General features: G+C 35.4%; 2 protein-coding genes across 2 annotated transcripts in view; one reads left to right on the top strand and one right to left on the bottom strand.

Annotated features, from left to right (window-relative positions):
• The window catches only part of scarb2c (scavenger receptor class B, member 2c), a 28,967-nt gene extending 15,709 nt beyond the window's left edge, over positions 1-13,258 (bottom strand). The window contains exons 1-8 of the mRNA XM_026928837.3: positions 13,058-13,258; positions 10,155-10,312; positions 7,507-7,651; positions 6,265-6,453; positions 4,863-4,954; positions 4,538-4,657; positions 2,497-2,672; positions 1,709-1,827 (exon numbers count right to left, since the gene is read on the bottom strand). Of these exons, the coding sequence (XP_026784638.3) occupies positions 1,709-1,827; positions 2,497-2,672; positions 4,538-4,657; positions 4,863-4,954; positions 6,265-6,453; positions 7,507-7,651; positions 10,155-10,312; positions 13,058-13,174 (1,116 nt within the window). The 5' untranslated portion in view covers positions 13,175-13,258. The remainder of the gene's footprint in view (positions 1-1,708; positions 1,828-2,496; positions 2,673-4,537; positions 4,658-4,862; positions 4,955-6,264; positions 6,454-7,506; positions 7,652-10,154; positions 10,313-13,057) is intronic.
• Positions 13,259-13,754: 496 nt separating this feature from the next.
• On the top strand, positions 13,755-21,345 carry c15h18orf54 (chromosome 15 C18orf54 homolog). The gene is made up of 8 exons (XM_026928836.3): positions 13,755-13,910; positions 14,922-15,226; positions 16,346-16,960; positions 17,346-17,502; positions 18,179-18,254; positions 18,840-19,031; positions 19,936-19,994; positions 20,785-21,345. The coding sequence occupies exons 2-8, from the start codon at positions 14,965-14,967 to the stop codon at positions 20,870-20,872; spliced, it is 1,449 nt and encodes a 482-aa protein (XP_026784637.3). The 5' UTR covers positions 13,755-13,910; positions 14,922-14,964; the 3' UTR covers positions 20,873-21,345.
• Positions 21,346-21,900: the final 555 nt, after the last annotated feature.

Below are 21,900 nucleotides of genomic sequence, written 5' to 3'. Positions count from 1 at the left end.
AATGATATAGGTATTTTTGTTAATAATATGTTTTTGTTATTTATGATTACATGGAGCATCCATCATACAATTCCCTGTGACTTAGCTGTTACTGCAGAAACGATAACGAGTGCATTAATATAAACCTGTGGTTTTCCCTGCAGCCGGAACTACTATCAGTAGCTCAGAACTACTATCGGAACTACTGTAAAACAACATATTATATATGCTTATATATGATACTGAATGTTTGTTAGTCATTCAGCCACAGCACATACTGTGTTCTTAGAACACTGTTAATATTTAACTATTAAACATAACTAAACAAGGTTTGGTTATAAGGGCGGCTGATAGCTTATTCTTATCACCTTGAGCTCTGTCCAAACTTGAAAACAACTTGTCAACGGTTATGTTATCCATATCGCTGCTTTACATAAATACTCTAAGCAAATAACCAAATGTGTCTAACATTTAAAGGCCAAATACAGTCTATTCCAACTGAAATGGCAGATAAACTGAATTAGTGATACAAAATTGTGAGCACTGCTTGATAGTGCGTGATAAAATCCCATCTTCTTGTAAAACACCATAATGTCATGACACTCTGAGTGTTGATAAGATTTAAATCAACAGTAATCAACTTAATAAACTGACCAATCTCAAGACACAATAAACCGATTTTCACACCGAGTTCCTGGAATATTATATTAAAAACACTGTAATTTATTGCTAAGCTGGAATATGGTGAAGAAAGAAGATGATTATGATGATGATATAGTGTCTCATGTCAGATTCAGTTATTGGGTAATAATTTGGGGTTAGTAATACTTGGGTGTAACACAATGCCAACACCAATAGCCTCATATTCAGTGTTTCTTTTTAAATCTATTGTGATTGAGTACAAAAGAGACAAAACATGAAAACTGAATTGTAAAGCCTTTCCTTAAAAGATGTCAATTTGTATCTTCGGTGGTGTAAGAACATGTAAGTAACAGTTGTATATCGCCCTCTTGTGCTCAAAATGATGCACATTATACATTAGCTGTAGAACAATAAGATGGTTGATGGTACGAAGATCACTCTTAGGCCCTGATTTACTAAGCTCGAAAATGAAAACGCATTAATCCGAATGCGTAATGGGATAAAACGCATGGGTAGTTATGTTGTGGGTGATTTACTAAGAATAACACTGAGGTCAATCCTGAAGTGATGAACCATGTGCAGGGTGATCTGAACTGGTGGACATGCCCACGGGAGCCATTGGTAGTGTCGCAAGCTGAGGTGACGAAAATCGTTTCCTAAAAGCAGCCTTTCAAAATAGTCTCTTTCAAAAGGAACAAATGCTTCCAAGATCCTTTGGCCATTTTCTACCCTAAACAAAATACGACCATGGCAACTGCAAGCTTTTCTATAAATGGCCAAGTTCAAGTATGAAACGTAATACTGATTACTATTAAATTTGAACTCAAATTGAATAAAAGAGCTTTAATCTGTGCTGTGGCAAGTAAGCTCTTGGATGCAGCATTCAGGTTTTCTAACAAAGCATTAGAAGCCACAGTGCTGTAATGTTAGAAAGAGGAGGTTAGAAAATGCACTAAATGCAGGGGTGGTGAAAAATGTCATACATCTAGTGTTTATTTATTTATTTTTTTTTTAAAATGCACAATTTTTCATAACCTGTTTTACTCATTTTTACCAAAGGTGCCAATAACGTAACACATGTACATACTGGGTTGATGTCGATGGCTGTCTCGTGCTCCTCCTTCACGGGTCGCATCCCAAATATATCGTCAACAAACTTCTCATCAGCCTGATAGAAATGAGGAGAGGACATGATGATTGGGGCACCTATGGAAAAAAAGAAAGATAAAGACAGGCAAATGGAATAAGCCATGAATGAGAGATAGCCAAAAAGGTCCTTCATATAAGATTAAATCACACAGTAGTGTCTTTGACATTGCTAATGGGTAAATGACACGCATTTCCTGTGTCCAAGTCTAATTTTTCTATGTAATAATTGAATAAACATGTCATACATCACATTAACCTACAATAGCCATGTTATGTAAATACAGTTTCAGTGCAACAAAATAAAACGAACTTTTGCCTCCCAAAGTCCAAAAACATCAGGCGGCCCGACCATCTGACCACATGTACACATTAAGTAAACTATTAAAAAGCCTACTTTGGGTAAGTATAATTTGGAATAAAATAGTTTGCCATGATTTTGCGTTTACATTTGTAAATTTTGCAAAATAGGATGGCTTTAAAATGAATCAACTCATTGAAAAACCTTTGTCGATATATTCTGATTTCTTCAAATGCGATGGGGCATTGAAAAAAAAAAAAGACTTTTATTTTGTCATGCTTTTAAGAAGGAGTGGGTTGGGTATTGCATCATAAAGTTTACCCCAAGTGCACCTTAATGATGCAATGACAAAGTCAGTAGCCTCTTCATAAATAATCTTCATGTGGCTGTTTTCTTGTCAGTGGAAAAGGGCTATCTTTGACACGAACCTTGTTTACAGCCGCTGACATTCAGCAGACCCGAACTGAGGCAGCGTCCTCCCACGCAGAATCCAGCATTATCTGGATTAACTGTTGTATTTGCGAAAACTTTGCTGGGAGGGACGAAGCGGTAAGCAGGAACTCCCCTGACACTCAGCTCCGACTCAAACGTGGCATAGATTGACCTAAAAACCACAAACGTAACTCTGTTAGTCATGTTAGAATGACCTGAAAGTAACCCTGCTTTTAAATTATACTTTCTTAACTTCATTAATCCAATATATTCACGTGATAGAATTATACTTGACCCAATTCACTTAAAAGAAATTGTATTGTGTGTAATATACTCATTCATCGAAGTTTCACTGGTACTTCTAAGAAAGCTGAGGTGTTTTCTCAGACACAGACACCCATACTACGTAGACATAGTGTGCACATTTACACATATATCTTTCCGCTTTTGCTTCATGCTCTTTGTAATGCGATCTAGTGAATTACAGAGAGGCTGAAGTGTTCATTTCACTGTAGCACTATACATTTCATTTTTGAGCAAAGAACTTGAGTGAAATCTTTTTTTACGCTCTGATCTATACAAAGTTAGATAGTTTGCCTAATAATGAACAGATAAAGACAGTAAAGATAACAACCCCTCATTCTTGAGATACTGACCTAATGAGAATCCCACCACTATGTGGAGGAGGCATAATAATGAAAGTCACAATAATAATTTTATTCTTAATGCAAAGGAAATTAAAAAAAAAAACTCTAAATAAATAAATTTCTAAACAAATGGTCTACAACTCTCAAAAAATAACCGTGGCTATGATCATGGTTGCCACCTCACCTTGTCTGTGGGTTAGAGGTTGATGCTTTGGATACAATTCATTGATTACATCAATGTTTTGCAAGTCAAACAGCAAAGATGGAGGGTTTTTTTTCTGTGTCTGTTACGGGAACAGTAAATGTATAATCTATTATGCATTTATAAAGACTGCGGTTATGATTAAAAGTAGTGAATTAACAGGTGAAATCATGGCTAAGTATTATGACTACAGTAAATGGTAACTACTTTTATGAATGTCCAGTTATGCATCAGTGACTGCTTCATTCATTCTCTTACAAAGTATTCTTTAAGAATGTATGTAATAACATGGTTATTTTAGGAGATGATGGAAGAGCTAGGAGGTGAAGTGTTTCATTTTTCATGTCAGCATCAAGTGCTATATTCATGGCACGAGCAAGGTTATAAACAGTAAAAAAAAAAAAAAATGTATAAATGTATACATGGGTAGATAAATGTAAGAACACATACACAAAAAAAACTAAACAGACAAACAAAGAAATTAACACAAGTGAATAGGAGATATTTAAAAAATTAAAATAACAACTTTAGAAGTGTAAAATATTTCAAACTGAACAAGGAAAGCATCTATATGGTTTGTTTCAAATTAATTTGGGATAAAAATTCTAAAACTCTTTCTGGTGTTACCTTAATAACTACCTCCTTAATAATAATAATAATAATAATAATATTAATAATAATAATAATTATTATTATTATTACTAAATATTTTTTAATGTAAAGAAATATATGGTGGAATGTTACTTTAGAAATATTACTGTTATATTATTAACACACACACACACACACATATATATATATATATATATATATATATATATATATATATATATATATATATATATATATATATATATATATATATATATATATCATCATGTGTGTGTTACTTACAATATTTTTAAAAAATAGTAGTCCAGGTTTAACAGAAATCTGTGAAAATCTGTGAAATTCTAAGGTGTCAAACTGTCACTTGACAATTACTTCTTTTATGAAATGTGTATTCATCTCACTTTATTTTCTATTTACGAAGACGCCACCTTTCACACCTCACAGAAGCTAAACACACTAAGATTTTTTTTTTTTTTTGGATTTTCTGCCTCTTGTATCTGGATTTGCAAATTAAAATGTATGTGGATGTTCACTGCACTAGAGACATGAAGGAGATTATTACGCTTCAGTCTTCACCTGCAGAGATCTGATGAAAACATGTACAGCTTCTCCGTCTTGGTGATGATTGGATGAAAGCTCGCTCCATTGGTTCCATTGATCATGTTACACTGATCTGTGGTCCACCAATCAAGAGAACTGCAAACAGAGAAACAACAAAAACACACAAACAACAGATAAATGAATGAATGCTTAGAAAACACACATACAAAGAAGCATTGTATGGTAATTAGATGACTAAGAAAATCTGATTAAAAAAAACTACTTGGCTTCAGTAGAAAAGCAGATGAAATCTTATTAAATTGTGATTTTTCCCTTTATTTGTAATTCTAAACACGTTTACCTCTGGCCTCTCCATAGATCCACTCGAGCAAAGTCCTGATAGTTCTGTTTGCCGGTGTAAAACACATACTCGCCATCGTCTGTGCCGTTCATCTGAAGCCAAATACATAAAATCCAATGTGTTTGCAGCCAGTTTCACAAATGCAGTGTTAAAACAGTCAGTCTGCTTCAATACATCTTAAACCTTGTTAGCTAAGTGTGATTTCCTCACACAGCAAATGTCAGGCTTTGATCAAGCTGTTGGATAGTTACATGCAGCAGAAATATGTTCATAGACCTAAATAACGCCATTTTCTCCCTTTTCACTTGTTAAAGGTGCTTCCAGTTAAAGAGAAAAGTATAGTTTGCTATGTCCGCTGATAATGTCGCTGACACTACTGTAGTAACCCTTTCGAACTAAGAAGTGGAATTTCATGTGGTGAATACAGACGAGCAGAGTGATACACACAGTGAAACGTCCCAGTGTGGTTATCGGAAACATATCATAAGCACTCTTGGGACGCTGCTCGACCAATCAAATTAGTGGACCGGTACTAACTGTACTGTAACTTGCATATTTCAGTATAATTATGTAACTATAAATTCAGAGTAATATAACTATAAAATCCGCCATGTAAAGGGTTTTTCCTGACCTCAACACAAATATAAATGTAGTAATTCGTATAATATAGGATACCAATAGGATCATTTTTATTGATTCCATACGTGATCCATGAGTATGACACTAATGACCTTTGAGACTTTCCAACCTTAGCCAACATGACCTTTAAAAAACTGCCATTAGCACTTTTCTTCCTATTACCCAACTTCCGCTTAGTAACATTTTTACTTTTCAGCACATGCATCATCACATGTGCACATTCTACAAGTACCAAATTTTGTTTGGATTTATTTACATATGTTATATTTTTTTTAAATAAAAATGATGGTATACTCTATAGTAGTAAAGGCTGAACTGGCTACATGGGGAAAAGATTTAGGAAAAAATCTAATATTTCAGTAGGCTTCATTTCTGGAAACTTAAGGCAACATATCAAATAAATAAATAAATAAATAAATCACATGACATTCACCTTCATATTTGATTGGATAAGAAACAATTTTTGTCTTGTTGTTTTGAACTAAACAGCAATATAAACTCTACTTAGTGGAAGAAAAGAAGTTTAAAAAATTTTATTCCAAAATTTCTTTATGACAATATTCTGTAATAAGTAAGTCTGTTAATACTGTTAACATGACTCTATATCATTACACATGGAAAAATTCTCACAGGTATGGTTTGTCATGTGATATGATTTTTAACAGCTGTGTCACTTACTTCAGTGAAAATCATGTTCCTACGTTGCCATGATAAACTACTGAAGGTTTATTCATTTTAACATACCATCAATTTCTCAGCTTACCTTGTAAAACAGGCCGAAGTTGGGGTCCAGGGAATGGTTGAATGCGTGAAGATCTTTGAGTAACGGGTCCTCATAGCCCCAGAGCAGCTCTCCCACTTTCCACGTCCCAAAAAGCCCCTCATTAGTACTTTTCATCAAATCAGAGATTAGATGCCCTAAGATGGAATCTCGATACTTCTCCATCACCGCCTGGAAGGAAATCCCAGACACCACATACACAGCAGCTGTGGTTTAATACAAACTGAGAACTCTGTACAGGCAGAATTTGTGATTTGTAATGAAACAATGAAGTTATGGTGCAGAAGGTCAGCTTTAATATGAGAATATTTAAATCTACACTACTATACACTTTATTAGGAACACTTGTACACCTGCTCATTCATGCAATTATCCAATCAGCCAATCATGTAGCTGCTGTGCAGTGTATAAAATCATGCAGATACAGGCCAAAAGCTGAGGTTAAGGTTCACGTCAAACAACAGAATGGGGAAAAATGTTATCTCAGTGGCATGGATTTTGGTACCAGATGAGCTAGTTTGAGTATTTCAGAAACTGCTGATCTCCTGCGATTTTCACACACAACAGTCTCTAGAGTTTACACAGAATGGTGCGAAAAACAGCCCACAAAACACAAAAAGATATCCAGTAAGCAGCAGCACCTTCTTGATTAAAGCAGTCAGAGGAGATTGGCCAGACTGGGTCAAGCTTCTACAGTAACTCACATAAGCACTCTTTACAACTGTGGTGAGTTGAAGAAAAGTAGAAAAGTATCTCAGAATGCTGAACCTTCTATGATAATAATAATAATAATGATAATAATAATAACAACAATAATAATTCTATTTTAATAATAACAATATTTTATATATAAAACAATATATATATTATACTTAACTTTTTCAAATACAGACTAATCTTAAACCCTAACCTTAATATATATATATATATATATATATATATATATATATATATATATATATATATATATATATATATATATATATATATATATATATATATATATATATATATAATACTTTACTTTCAATTAAATGCCAAATAAAAAATAAACATTTTTCAAATACAAACTAATCTTAAACCCTAACGAGACTCTGAACTTCCCTTATAGTTAAAATTGAGTTTAAAATACAGCTAAACCTTAACTCATTTTTTAAAATCATCGTCATTTATCATCGTGTGATACTGTAATCTCAGCAGATTAGGACACAGTCAGTGTCTCACCATTGCTGGGATGTTGACAGTCCTGATTATGTCATCTTCAGATCCTCGTGACATGTTGGGCTCGAAAATGTATGTTTTTGGGTTAACAGCAGCTACTCTGGTGTCATTGTCCATAAAGTTCACTCCTTTCATAGGTCGGTACTCTCTTGAACAAAAAAAAAGAGAAATAATAAAAGGAAGTCAAAACCACAATACATCACACAGTAACCTCGAAGCCAGCTTCAACATCATGGTATGAGATTTGGTGTTGATGGCTTCATATTTAACCTTTAACACAATGTCTATAAAATCATTTTCCATTTTCCTATATATATACACAGGGTGTTCCAAAAGTCTCCATATATAGGGTAAATTAACACTTTTTAGGAAAATGTCTTCCAAATTTTTTCATATTTAGTTTATATTATATATTTGTTTTCAGATAGCCTTTAAGAATGCCTTGGACAAAAGAATAACGTATGGAAATCATTCTCATGGCTGGATCGGGAATCTGTCACAAGGCTGCGATTGACTTTAACAGGAAACACGGCAAGCACATCACACACGACACTGCTGCTAAACACTAAAAGACTGGACGTGTTGTGGACCAACCGAGAATTGGACATCCACGAACATCCACTGATGAAGGCACAACCGACTACTAATCCGACTAATAATCCCCTATGTATGGAGATTTTTGGGACACTCTGTATATGCAGTGAAAACCTGAGAAACTGGTATTATACATTGTTTTGTTAAAGAGGAGGCTAAAGAGTAACTCCAGCAAATTTAATACACACAATCTTAACTTTCATTGTGATTAACATCTGCTTGATCATGTTTAGTTTAGATAAAAATTAACTAATAAGTGAGAAATGAGCAATTTTGGTGGTATAAACAGGTGTGGTAGGTTCACTAATATAAAGAAGAAACCAAAAGAGATTTTAAAATGTGTTTCTATCACAGTAGCAATAAACCTTGCACATGCAGTTTGAGATCCAGTTACTCTGCGAGGCTGGCTTTTATTTGGTTTTTGTTTCGCTTTCCTTGTTTCCCATAGAAAGTAAGAGAAAGTAATATGCTTTAGGGACTGTGTGTCATGTGTCGCTTCCTTAGACACATTTTACATGTGAAGTCTAGTACCAAACAACAAAACAAATCCTTTCTAGTAATGTAAAAATGTAGTCATTTTCACTGATTGTGCAGTCTAGACTTTTGATACACGTCATAGATTCCTTGAGAATGGAGCTTCATTTCTATATTTTCTTATCTAGAACAAGTAAAAATATTGTGCAAATGTCTCTCCTGAGCAGTCAGAGAGTTCAAATCAGAGCGGAATTGATACTTTTGGTTCATTGCTTTTCGGTTTCACACTGCAAAAAAAAAAAAAAAACAACACCTTTGGTGGAGGGGTGTGTAGGACTGAAAACATATTCATAAAACTCTATTGCAACTTATGCCAAGTGCATATAGAAATTTAAAAAATCATCTCAGCATGGAGAACACTGATTCAGCCCTCAATAAATTATTACAGAAATACTAAGTTTAAAAAAAATTTGTGTATAGAATCCAGCTTTTTGCTCATCAGTCCAAATATCCAGAACTCACTACATTTCTGCAGAGCTGCAGCTCTGTCCTTTGGCTCAGTTTAGCAGCTCACGTCTGCGAAAGTTACTGCCTGCTACGCAAAATACACGTTTGGTTCGCTTTCTGCAGTTTGGCTGATTCAGGGTTGAATCGTTTTCTAACTGCAATCGAACCGGGATGAGACCATCTCGCTCAGACGCTCTCGGACTGGTTATTTTGCTCCCCGCTCATGTGTGATTGCTGTGAACATTTAGCTGCCTAAACAAACCACACCAAAGAGGAACCAGGCTTTGATTCCAATGGACTAAACACTGATTGCGTGAAACCAGTCTTGGTTTCCGGTCATGTACTCAACGAATAAAGCTATGTGTGTGCAAAGCCACTTTCCATGAGTCATGTTTAAAAGAAGTGTTTACTAAAGTGAAGCTGGTTACCACATTTATGAGATTTTTTTTCCCACTACTACTACCACACAGCATGAAGTTTCATTTAAACACAACATGACGAGCAAAAACGAAAGGCACAAGCCAGAAAACACACAGGCTGTGTTACACAGCTACCAATAAAAAGGGCACAAATGCAAAGGGTAATATAAAACAGAGATAATTTCCAGGCAACTGAAGGACTCATTTGCAGGAGCCTTTATTTTTGTCTGTCAAGATAAGTAGATAGATAGTAACTAGAACTTCATCTTTATGTCATGATGTCCAGAGGATGGTGGGGTAAAAGTTTGACTATGGTCAGGCATGACAACAAGAACAGTGTCCTCTTTATATTCCAGCAGTTTCCATTACCATATGATTCAAACCAGTGATATATTTAATTTCATCCTCTTTGACAGCGTGAAATTGTGAAGTCCTAACAACTATGATACTGTGTTAAGTAATTGTTTCAGTGTTACACACCCATTTTATAGTCAAGTCAGTAAACACTACTGCTACTAGTACTGGTGTACGTCAAACACTAATGAAAGTCTCTCTCATCGTGCCATTTACTACATTTACTAGAAGCACAAACAGTCAAGCTTTAGTGAGATTTTATTTCCAATGAAATCACGTGAAACACACGTGACTGCTCGTTACCTGTAGGTGTATGGGCCGAGCTCAATCACTGCAGGTCTTTCGCCTGACAGAACTTCCTCAGGATTCGTCAGATTGAAGAAGTAAAACTGCATGTAAACAGGCGGCGGTGGATCCTGCCACACCGCAAAGGCCTCTGTACCATTTTCCAGTACCACTTCCTGTAGGTAAAAGGTCAGTAAACATTTATTCATGTGACAAATGTTAAGTGATACAATGATTTGTCAGCAGAGAAAGTTTGGTGGGTCAGCAAACACTTTTATACACTGACCTAAAAATATAATACTAATAAAATATATACCACGGATCTCACTTTCACAAAATGTTGTTGGAGGATATGACATTTCAATTCTCTCAGCAGAAGCCTAGTTACAATATTATGCCAAATCTTCTCATATAAGTGTACTATAAGCTAAGGCTAAATCCCAATCGTTTCCTACTCCCTGTAAAGGTGGAAAGGGTGAAAGAGGCTTTATTTCATGCCCCACATAGTTTACTGTGTGTAATAAGTAGCAAGCTGTGAGTCAGCTTCCGATTCACAATATAATACAGAGTAGAACAGTACAGAGAAAACAAAATAATGGCTTTCATGCCCTATCTAGTGTACTATGTGTCCTTTTGTCATATATGCCAGTTCCCTTTTCCCAAACAGCAGCTCATGACCAGAGATAGCAGTGGGGCAGGACGTCATCAATAACGATATAGCCTCAAACAAAATTAAGTCAAGAGGCAATAATACTCCACGTATGCTACAGGCTACTATCTGGTGAATTTTTAGAGTAACCCCATAATTTATGGCAGTTGAGATCCAGTCTAGCAGCTTGTTTTGAGTGGTTTTAGTTGTACTGTTGTTCAGCTGTGTTGAACAATCATATCATTAAGCAGCGTTTATAGGTTTCAGCAAAATTTTCAACTGCAACTGCATCTCAAAAATCACATAAAAGACCTCAAACTAGCCCCCAAAGTACTTGGGGGTTTTGGAAAAGGGAAACATTTTTCTTCTTCTTTTTTTTTTTTTTTCAGCCTTTGCTGCAAAAGTTATTTCACATGTATTTCTGATGTACAGAACTTACCTACTCATTACACCCCCCTCTTTCACTCTCCCAATGTTTCACTGTCCCAATCTTACAACAGAAATGGGTCTGTAGATCATAGACACACTGTGTGCATTTACACTTTTTTTAAGAGAAATTTGTTAGATTTAATTCTGATGATTTGCTATAAAACTCCAACTTGCTATAAAATCTTAGCCCAATCTGGCAATCCAGTAATTAACTGTCTGTCCAGTGGTCCTCCACCCAGCACTTGTTGCAGTTCCTATTTTTGCAATTTTAATTTTTATTTTGCAATAATAACACTAAGAAGTGGGACAGTGAGCACACTGCCCCATGATTGCATTTAGAAAAACAGGCAATTCAATAGAACATCAGCTAATATCTGTCAAATAGTGACATTTTTTTTCTAAATCATTGTCAGTTTATTTATAGGCTGTACAATGAAAACAATTTACAAAAACAGAACATAAAACATACAACATAACACACTGCATTACAATAACACAATAAGTCAATATTGATTATAAGCTAAAGAAAAGAGATATGTTTTTAACTTAGATTTAAAATCATGTAATGTTGGTCTCTTACAAGAGGTAATTAGTATTTTAATGAAATTTAAAATGCATGGAGTTGTGAATGAAGATTTTATGAAGACATTTGATATGATATGAAAATAATATTTGTTGAAAGGTTGAACGGTTCTGCTCTCCCTGCCCTTCTGGACGAGCCGCCACTGCTTTTCCCTAAATTAGTGCAAGGAGTATGAACTAATGACCCTTATTCATCATAGTTGTGTAAAACGGAGCAGCAGAAATCAAAAATCTGTATCTGATTCATGAAACGGTCAAACAACATCAAAACTAGCTGTGATTCAAGCGCAAATGATGAATCAGCATCAGCTGCTTGGACGCAAGCTCACGCCCACTGGCCCCACCCTTATTTACATGTCATATGCATATGGAACGCCCCTATTTACTCTTATACAGATCTCATTTGCATAATTTATGCAGATGTTTGCAATAGTGAGCCAATAAAAGAAGAGCATTCAAAAGGATTCCAAGATCTGAGGAAGATCAAAGCTAGAAAGGCGGGAAAAACTAATTTCAGTGAAGCTGAGTTATAGGTGCTGTAAATCAAAAAGTTATTTTTATTTTTATTTTATTTCTAGTTTTATAAAGGTCTTTATGAAGTCAGATTTAATTCAAGCTTCATTTATAAATATAGTGGAGCCATGCAAAACAAATAAACAAATCCTTAGTTCATGTAAACAAAACACTGAAAGAAATGAATCAAACACTGAAAAACAGACTGTTTACCACAGGGAATAAAATCAGTGTTTTAGAATTGATATCAAATTATATAATAATATCAAACAATGATCATGTCCATAAAGCTTGTGGTCTGTGATTTGTCAGTGATATAAATATTCCTCTGAAATGAAAGGAGCTGAAAGATTCTCCACTGTGCCTCTGATTCACATTTGGAAATGACATGCTGACACTAAATTTCCATTAATTATGAAATCATTATTAATTACTCATTGTTAACTGATGTTGATTGGTTTTTTCATGTTTTTTCATGTTTTATGATCTGATTCTGATGAATAAAGGCCAATAGTTTTACACACTACATAGTACACCACTTGTGTAACACTGAGCTATTTGCTATTCGGCCACACATGATATATGTGATACATTAAACACAGTTTATGTTCATCTACAAATGCATTTAATCATGGCTTTGTTTATTACACAAATCGATCAATGGATCCAAATGCTACAACAATAAGCAATGAGCAATGAGCACCACAATCTAATAACATGTATAACAAGTTTGCTCTGATTTACTTACACTTTTTATCCTGTTGTACAAGAGGGTTTGAAAAACCTGAGCCAAAACCATCGCAATTCCAGCGATTAATATAAGAATAGAGAGCACCCCAACACTGTATGCGCAACAAGACTTCATAATTACTGCTAACTGTGTTTACAAACTGTTTAGCCTGCTGTTGTTTAGGTTCAACAAGCGCTTGTCACCGCCTAATCCTTAGTACGCATGCGCAACATTTATACGCATGCGTATTGAGGCGCTCAACAAGCGCATGACAGCGGCCATGATGATAAGGTCAATACGTTAAGATGAACTTCATTTAAATGAAAGTCCACAATGTCTGTCACAGAAACATATAAAATGACATGGAAACAATTAAGTTCAACGCTAAATGCAGCCATATTTTAGCGATGATCAGTGTATTACTGTATATTACTGTCTGAATTATTAGTTGCAATAGTGTCACGCTGAATCAGTTCACGTCTACTGTCATGTGACAGATGAATAATTAGGTTTACAAATATACAGGAATACAGCAACCACTGAAGAGGTGCTCCATATAAAAATGTGGAGTTTTAACAGTCATTATAGCAATAATAATAATCTTCATCATCATCACATGCAGAGTAATAAGGCGCTTAAATGTCAGTGCGTTATACACACAGAGTAAATCAAATGCAGAAAGCGCAAGTGAGTCCTTTACAGTGCGTCACGTGACCTTAGCGCATGCGCATGCGCGTTAAGGCGCGGTAAACTCAGCTGATTCGATTTTTAGCAGTTGTAGAAACAAGGCTGTTGCTAAGAGCTAACTTTTGACACTTAGTTTTTTTTTTACGTGCAAATAAACTTTGTAATACCTTACACAGGATTAACGGTAAGCTCTGTCCAAAATATTCATAATCATATTCCAGTTTAAAGTGTGTAATAACACGTTAATTAGGACGTTATTAGCTTAAAAGCCGTTAGCCTGACAACCACATAGCAAAACAACCGTATTAAAGATGCTGGCTTGCTAACTGCATGAACTGAGAGAAGCACATCAACCAGCTAATAATAACTGACTATACACTCTGTATCGACTGTTAATCAGTTATAGTGCTTTTAACAGATGTAACTTCAGATGCGAATATTTTAACATAGTTTCCCTATATTAAAATTAGTTATACATAGCACTTAAGTTACTTAAAATGTGTTCTTAAATGATGTTAAATATAAGTTAATATAAGTAAATCAACATAAATGTTTAGAATAACTAATATATACATTGGTGGTTGGTGGTGATAAATGCAAGGGTTAAAATCTAATAAATAGTCAAATCAGTAGCTTGACAATGAAACTATTAGGGTTAAGCAATGCATTATTTCACAAGGTCTTATCAATGGCATAATAAGAGTGAGGATAAATTATTACACACACACACATACACACGCTTGAGGGCAGATAGTCAACTGCGTTTGTGATTTCCTTTTTTTTTGGCTTCATGCCATGTTTCCTCTGAAAAATCATACAAACTGTAACCCTTTTGTTCAAACCAAAAGCAGGCTGAAAAATATCAACCAAATAGAAATTAAATTTATGGGCGTTTCACTCTGTGTAATCACCGCACACGACTGTCACTGACGAGGCCGCGTGAATATACAGTCTAGGTGTGAAAGAAATCAGCCCCAGCCTCGCTTCTTCATATCATTCATCCCATGTACACCAGCCATCTGTGAAAGAAAATAGACATAAAAACACTTTAAGCCCAGTGGGAAAATATATTGTTCAAAGTACACCACTGTGTCAAACTTCTACTTTAAGATCAAGTTAATTTGAAATGAATTCTTCTCTGAGATTTCTCCCAAAAGCCCCAAAATGAACTGATGATTTGAATTTTGTTTTGTAGTGTTGTTACAGACTCTGGATAATGGTGATACACTGCATGGACCATGGCGTCTGTAGATGGTGTCCCATCTCCGGAGTCGACCGTCACTTCGTTGCTAGCCAGTTCAGGACGACTGAGAAGCTCTTTGCACCCCGAGCCACTTCACACTATCAGATACAAAGACCGGCATTATGAGTCCGCCTCTGATGCTCTGGACGCTTACATCGCTGATTTTCAATCCTCTGTGTCGTCGGTGGGGCAGCTGGAGCTTCCGCAGGAGCAGAGCACACCTCGCCTGCTGCGCTCAGGATACAGAAACAGAGATGGTGGCGTAGATTATTGAATCTTACATGAAACATAGTTTGATTTTTTTTTATTTTAATTTGTATTTAGAGGTGATTGTGGTTTTTGATTTTGAGATTTGTGATGACAAAAAGTGCTGAATATTTATCTTAATTATTGTAATGTGGAGGTTTAATTTAAAAATACATTTGTTGCTTATTTGATTACAATATATAAATAGCTAATAGTGATGTACATTATAATTATTTATGATTTATTTTTTGTGTAAGTAATGTGTTATATATGTTAAAGATGTTTTGTTACTACTACCATACAATGGCAACAGGCATGTTAACCCTTTAGGGTCATGAGCTTTGTCAGTGAAACTGGGCAAAAATCAGATGAACTTTGTAATATTTTCTTGTTATAAATTAGAGATTTTATCATACTAACATGAAAATCGTTGTCAGAAACTGGAGTTTTGTAAGTTTTCTTTCCTTTTTACAGTACTAATTACATAAGTGAGATTATCTCAAACTAAGTCCAGCCACTCTGCTATTTCTCATTCCTTTCATTGCTTACAAATCAGTGAGGGTAGAAGTACTCACTATTACCACACGTAAACTACTGCTGTTACTCTAAAATGGTGTTAATAAAATGCTAAAAAGAGGCTGAGAGAGCAGGAAAGAAGCCACTTGAAGTCACAGCTCATGTAAGAAACTGGACTCTGATTGGTCCTTAGGTAAATCCCACATCACCTATAATCAAATCAGCCAGAAAAAAAGCAGAAAAAAGTCTAGAAATCTATCAAATAAATAACAGCCTTGTTTCTTCTTTTGTTAATGTGTTATATCTCGCAGCTATATCTACACTCATCCAAGGTGAACTTCAGAGAGATGTCTTTAACATAATAACATTAAAAGTCCAGTTACTTTGACTTGAACGTTTAGATGTTTGAAAATAACCCACATTGTTAAAATCATTTAAATTAAGATTTTTAGATGAGATAGAAATAATATAAAAGAGAAATATAAATATAAAGAGAAACCTCTTCACAATTAGTACAGTAGCTTGGACTACTCCTATTTCAAATTAAAGGTGCTATATGAATGAGTAACATTGCTACTCTAATGTTTGTAATTGTTTTCTTGTTTTGTTTACAGTGCTAAAAGAAAGCCTTACAGACCAAGAGTTGGACTTCTTGAAGCTTCCCACTGCTTCAAAACGCAGAGAATCAGACCACATCAGCATGACCACAGATGATCTGCTGCTACTTCCTGTTGACGGTTCTCTTCCTGTGACCCGCACTTCAGCTTTTCTCTCTCGATTAGAACGTTCCAGGCTAGGGCACAGCGCCAACTTGAGTGCCTGGTCTCGATCCGGGCCTGCTGAAGCCCCAAATAAGTCATCAGATTGTTCTTCTGCATCAAGAACTCTGTGTGTGGATGATTTACTGATGGGAAGTTTGAAATTTAAGCATGGATCTCTGCACTCCAACTCCAAATCCACAAAAACAAATAAACAACGCTCTGTTTCATCCCATCATCTTCCAAGATGGATGACCAGTTGCAAGTCAGAGATGGCATTTTCTGGTTTGACTAGCATTCCTGATCTGAAGTACCCGGCCTGGCTGGAGGAATATGACGTTAATGTTAGGCCTCAGAATGTTCCAGCGTGGGTCAACAAGCTGGAGCAGAACACTGATGAAAGTCATGAGGAGCTGAAAGGTCAAGAGAACCTCATAGGTCAAACTGCTGATAATGGAGAACCTTTCAGAGGTCTGTGAGCTGAAATTTTCATAATTAAAAACCATTTATTTGCCAAATAAATTGTTTTACCTCTTCCGGCTGCTCCCGTTAGGGGTCGCCACAGCGAATCAGTGGTTCGCTTATTTGATTTGGCACAGTTTTTATACCGGATGCCCTCCCTGAAGCAACACTCCCCAATTTTTTATTTGGGCTTGGGACAGGCGCTGGGAGTGCCCTGTCTTGTGCAGCCCTGGTGGCTGGGGTCAGTTCCCTGGTCGGGAATCAAACCCAGGCCACGGCGGTGAGCACGCCAAGGCCTAACCACTAATCCTCCAGGGACCCTATTTATTTGCCAAATGTAAAGTTTGTAAGTTTGTTTAGTTTGTAATTAAAGCTCCTCTTCGTTTTTTCTCAGATGATAAGATCGGCTCACTTATTCAAAGGGCGGAGGATGTGCTGAAGTCCCCTTCATTAGGTTTCTGTAGTTCAGGTAAAGAGCAGCGTGGCAGTCCAGGAAACACAGAGGAGCTTTTAGAGGCTGAGCGCTCATGGGACAATCCTCCGGTAACATTGTAAGTCAATTTATATATTCAAAATATACTGTAATATATATTAGAGCAGTACTTACATTAACACTACTTAGACTTGTGTTTTTATCTGTACAGAGTGTGTAAACACTTTTGTCTGTGCTGATGACAGTTTGATGGTGCAGGAGTACGGCTGGGGGATGTGATAAATTATGTCCCAGTACACTTTTCTTTTCACATTTCTAAATTTTTTTGTCCTTTTAGTATTAAATATTTGTTATTTTTTTAATAAATGAATTGATTAGACTTGTGTACATTACATGTCACTATGGCATGTAGCTATTCCAAAAACATGATCAAATCTAAAAGCACACTTAGCTAGCAATATTTTTTTGCGTTTGTTAAACTGGCATGTTGTTACCCAATGTGATTTTTGTAGGCAGACAGCCAAGGCAAGGTTAGAAATTAGACTAAATATAGACATTCCACATCATTTTGGTAAAAGATATTTTTGTTTTCTTAAAGTAGAGATGTCAACATATATTATTAGCAGAAAAACTCAATTTTGGTCAAAACTCAATTTTTCATCATTTCTGGCTGTTTTCCAGAATTCAGTCATAGCAAATCCAGACTGCCTCACATTTATCCTTTAAAATGAACATACTTTATGTAGAACGGTCACATTCTGATTATGTGCTTTAATTATTTTTTCATGTTGCAGTAAGTCTCCAGTACCAGTAGGCTGCACTGATGAACAAATAACTGCTGATGAATCTCAGACAGACACAAAAGAGAAGGTAGAAAAAAAAATCAGTTGGTCTCTGCATTTCATAGCCCTGTTTATTCCCGTATGTAAGGACTCAGAAGGGAGTGTGTCATCTGCGTCAAATAATTATGCACTTGCAGCACAAGGGGAGGAAACGAGTGTGTAGTGGGAACCAAATGTAGTTAAAATGGTTTCTTCAGAGATTTGCTTGATTTCCTTTACAGAATCATATCATCTTGCTAGTAGGCAGAATAAAGTAACAAAAACCCATTCAGAGTAAGAGTAATAAAAAACAATTTACATGGAGTAAATGGTACATTGCTTACATATATAACAGCTTCATCTGCTATTTTATGTTCTTCAGGAAGGAAATAGGTTCTGCTCCTGAAGTCTACACTGTTCCTCTCTAAACAAACTTTACTCAACCTGATAAGATAATGTAAGGGCCCTAAAAATGTTGATGGAGATTCCGCCAAAGGGAAAAAACATTAACAAGGGCATGTTAAAATAGTTTGGATGCGACACATGTAGATTCTTAAGTCATTTTCAAAGCTACTGATCTTTTATGCTCATCATACGTACTCATATTTTTCCTTTTTCCTAATATGTCTCCCAGTCTTTAGGTTCCTTCTCTTCAGGCTACAGCAGCAGGAAACACCCTGGTCCGGTTGAAGCCCTCAAACAGATGCTGTTTAGCCTCCAGGCTGTGGAGCAGAGAGTAACACAACAAAAAGATGAAATACAAAACATTTCCAGCAGACCTGTCTCAAATCCACTAGTACAGATAGAGAACCATGACAATGATGAGGTACAGAATAGGCTAAAATTCCACTACCAATATATAAGTGAATTTTAAAATAAATTTTACTGAACTGATGAAATTAGTTAATTAGTTAATAATTTGTTATCTCATAAGGTTTGTAGGGTTACATTCCTTCATTAGCCTTTATTTTTTCTCTCTCGAAGTTAAGCAGACAAAAAATGAAGCTTGCCATGTTAGTTACAGCTTACAGCTTAAAGTTACAGCTTTACTCGTGATGTTACAAAGCTCTGACACTGGAGACTCCTTCCAACATGCTAAACACCATACAAAGATACACATAAACGTATTTGCGTCGTGATGCAGAAATGGAGTTCACGGCTAAGCGTAGGTTGCAGAGAAGCCAACGTGCTTATCTCCAAATTCACCCAAGCCAGAAAAAAGCACAAAAGAAATGTACAATTGATGTTATAGCATCTTGAGGTCTGGAGGTGTGCATGAATAAAGCAAGATAAAGTTCTCCTTACAGTCAAAAACACATTATTTCACATATGTCAGTTGAAGAACAATGTAATACACAAAAGATCCTCAAATTCAGTTTAGACTTTATTCTTCTTCCCATACAGCACTTTACATTCACTAAAAAAGCTAGACTTTCTTCTTTTTTGTGTTTCCTGCATATCCTCGTTTGGTTCGTGTGACCCTGCCCCCTACTGTGCATATTTGTAATTCATTACATGATTGCATATACTGTGTGTTATAACAGTGTACAAGTGTTACCATTTGAATTAAATATATGATATCACAATTATTTAAAGAAACTTAAGCAAGTAGTGTGTACGCAAGATGTTCAGATGAGGACTAAAAATCGACTTTCAGTACATATACCTGAAAGGAAATATGTATAATATAATACATATGATACTGTAACATCATTGTCTGTTTTTTCCAGGTTCCTCAACCAGGTATTGAAGATTATGATTTAGCTCCTGGTGGACAATCATTAAAAAGGTCAGTTAAATATTATTGGTTCATTCTACATTATGCCACAGCACTGCTCAATGCTTAATTTTGATTGGTCAGAAATTGTTGATTAATTTAATAGCAGCTTGGGCAATAATGCTGGCTGCAAGCTTTATATTAATGTCCTCGTTATTAAGTTGATGTTATTAAGTTTATTTATATAAGTTATTGTTTCTATAGTAACAACTTTCTCAGGGACTTGTTCGGCGGATGCGCCACATAAACAGATAAAAAAATGTGGAATTGTTGCTATGGTGAAGTTTTATGTAAGGAGATGTTTATTTAGCATTTTTGGAAGGGGTCTCCAGTATCAGCACTTTGTAACAGTCAGAGGTAAAGCTATAGCTTCAAGTTTTCTGCCACAGGAAAGTGTTCAGGAATGAGGGCTTCGCCATTTCTCTGTAATATGACAAGCTGCATTTTTTGTCTTTTTAATTTGAATAGAGAGAAAAAGAGAGAGGCTAGAGCAACTGTTTATAGCTGTTATAATGTAACTGATAACAGGAACTTGTTTCGTGAATGATCCACAACATTAAAATAAGCTGCTAAAATACATACATGTTGTTCTTGTTAAAATTGTTAGTGTTGGCAATCTGCAGTTGTATAAAACACTTCTCAACATAATGTTACTGAAAAATAATCAACTTTAGCCAGTATCACACCACCTCATCATTGATTATTTTCTATAACAGTACACGGTGAAGTGTTTTATTCCTTATTTCACACATTTTGTATCAGCTCTTATATGTGTTGATGTTTTTACTTTGTTTGTTTTTAGAGCTCTGCACCACCTTGGAAGACTGAAAAACCTTGTGGATGAAATGAACGAGAGAAGGTCTATAGAAAAGAAGGAGGGTGGTGTCTAGCACTAATGTCTTATGATTTCCTCAGGGAATATCAAACGAAATGTTTCTATATGTGAGTCACGTTGAGTCTGATATCATTATGATTATATAGTTTATTTATATTACTTTAACTGCAGTGCCTTATGATGACTTGTCTTAAAAATAACAACACTATCTCATAGTTATACTGTATTTTCCAAAAGTCTGATGTTCTGTCATTTGCTGTTGAATTACAAGTCAACATCATGATTACCATTTTCAGTGTATTCTCATCCAGTGACTGATAATATTTTTTAAATATATATATAGACCAATGGGTGCGCATACACTGAGTGATAGTTATGAAAGTAACTAATGATAATTAATAAATGATCTATTCCATTGAATTTGTGGTCTTTAAAAAACAGTAGACAGTTTTCTTACTTTGCCTCCACCTGCCATTTTTGTACTGTTTGTCTCATCTCATTTTTGATAATAAAAAAAGTTTATATTAACCTGCACTTGTTTCCTCTTGTCAAAGCCTGGCAAATGCAGGTTACCACTAAATAAAAACAATTAGAAAACAATTAGATACTTTGCATTATATATTAAGAGAAAAAAATCTCTTAATTTAATCAGTGAATTAACTTCCAGTAGATTTTTTTTGTCCTCCCATCTATACTGTGCATATGGTGTAATGCAACACAGTGTATCCAGAACCATGATGTAACACACAAGATAACACACGACTAATATGCACAGGGCTATATATGTTTAAAAAGTACAAATTGTGCAAAAAAAGTGTGACAAGTGTCCAAAATGGCACCGTACAATGAAAAGGATAAGTGTGATGCAAGTAGAGACACTGTACGCACTCACTATACAGAACAATAGGAGCTTTCTCACAGATGATGTAACTGCTACATGTAGAAAATTGTACAATAGGTGTAAATATAAAACAAGCTAATCCAGAAGATGTCAGTGCTATAAAGAGCTGGTTCAAATGGGTCTAAATTCAGGTAGATTTTGGCCATTTGATGTTCAAAAAGAAAAGCAAAGTATAATTTATT

The sequence above is a fragment of the Pangasianodon hypophthalmus genome, chromosome 15 (genome assembly GCF_027358585.1).
Source record: "Pangasianodon hypophthalmus isolate fPanHyp1 chromosome 15, fPanHyp1.pri, whole genome shotgun sequence".
In the NCBI taxonomy this organism is placed as follows: Eukaryota; Metazoa; Chordata; class Actinopteri; order Siluriformes; family Pangasiidae; genus Pangasianodon; species Pangasianodon hypophthalmus.
This window is presented reverse-complemented; position numbering and strand designations above follow the sequence as displayed.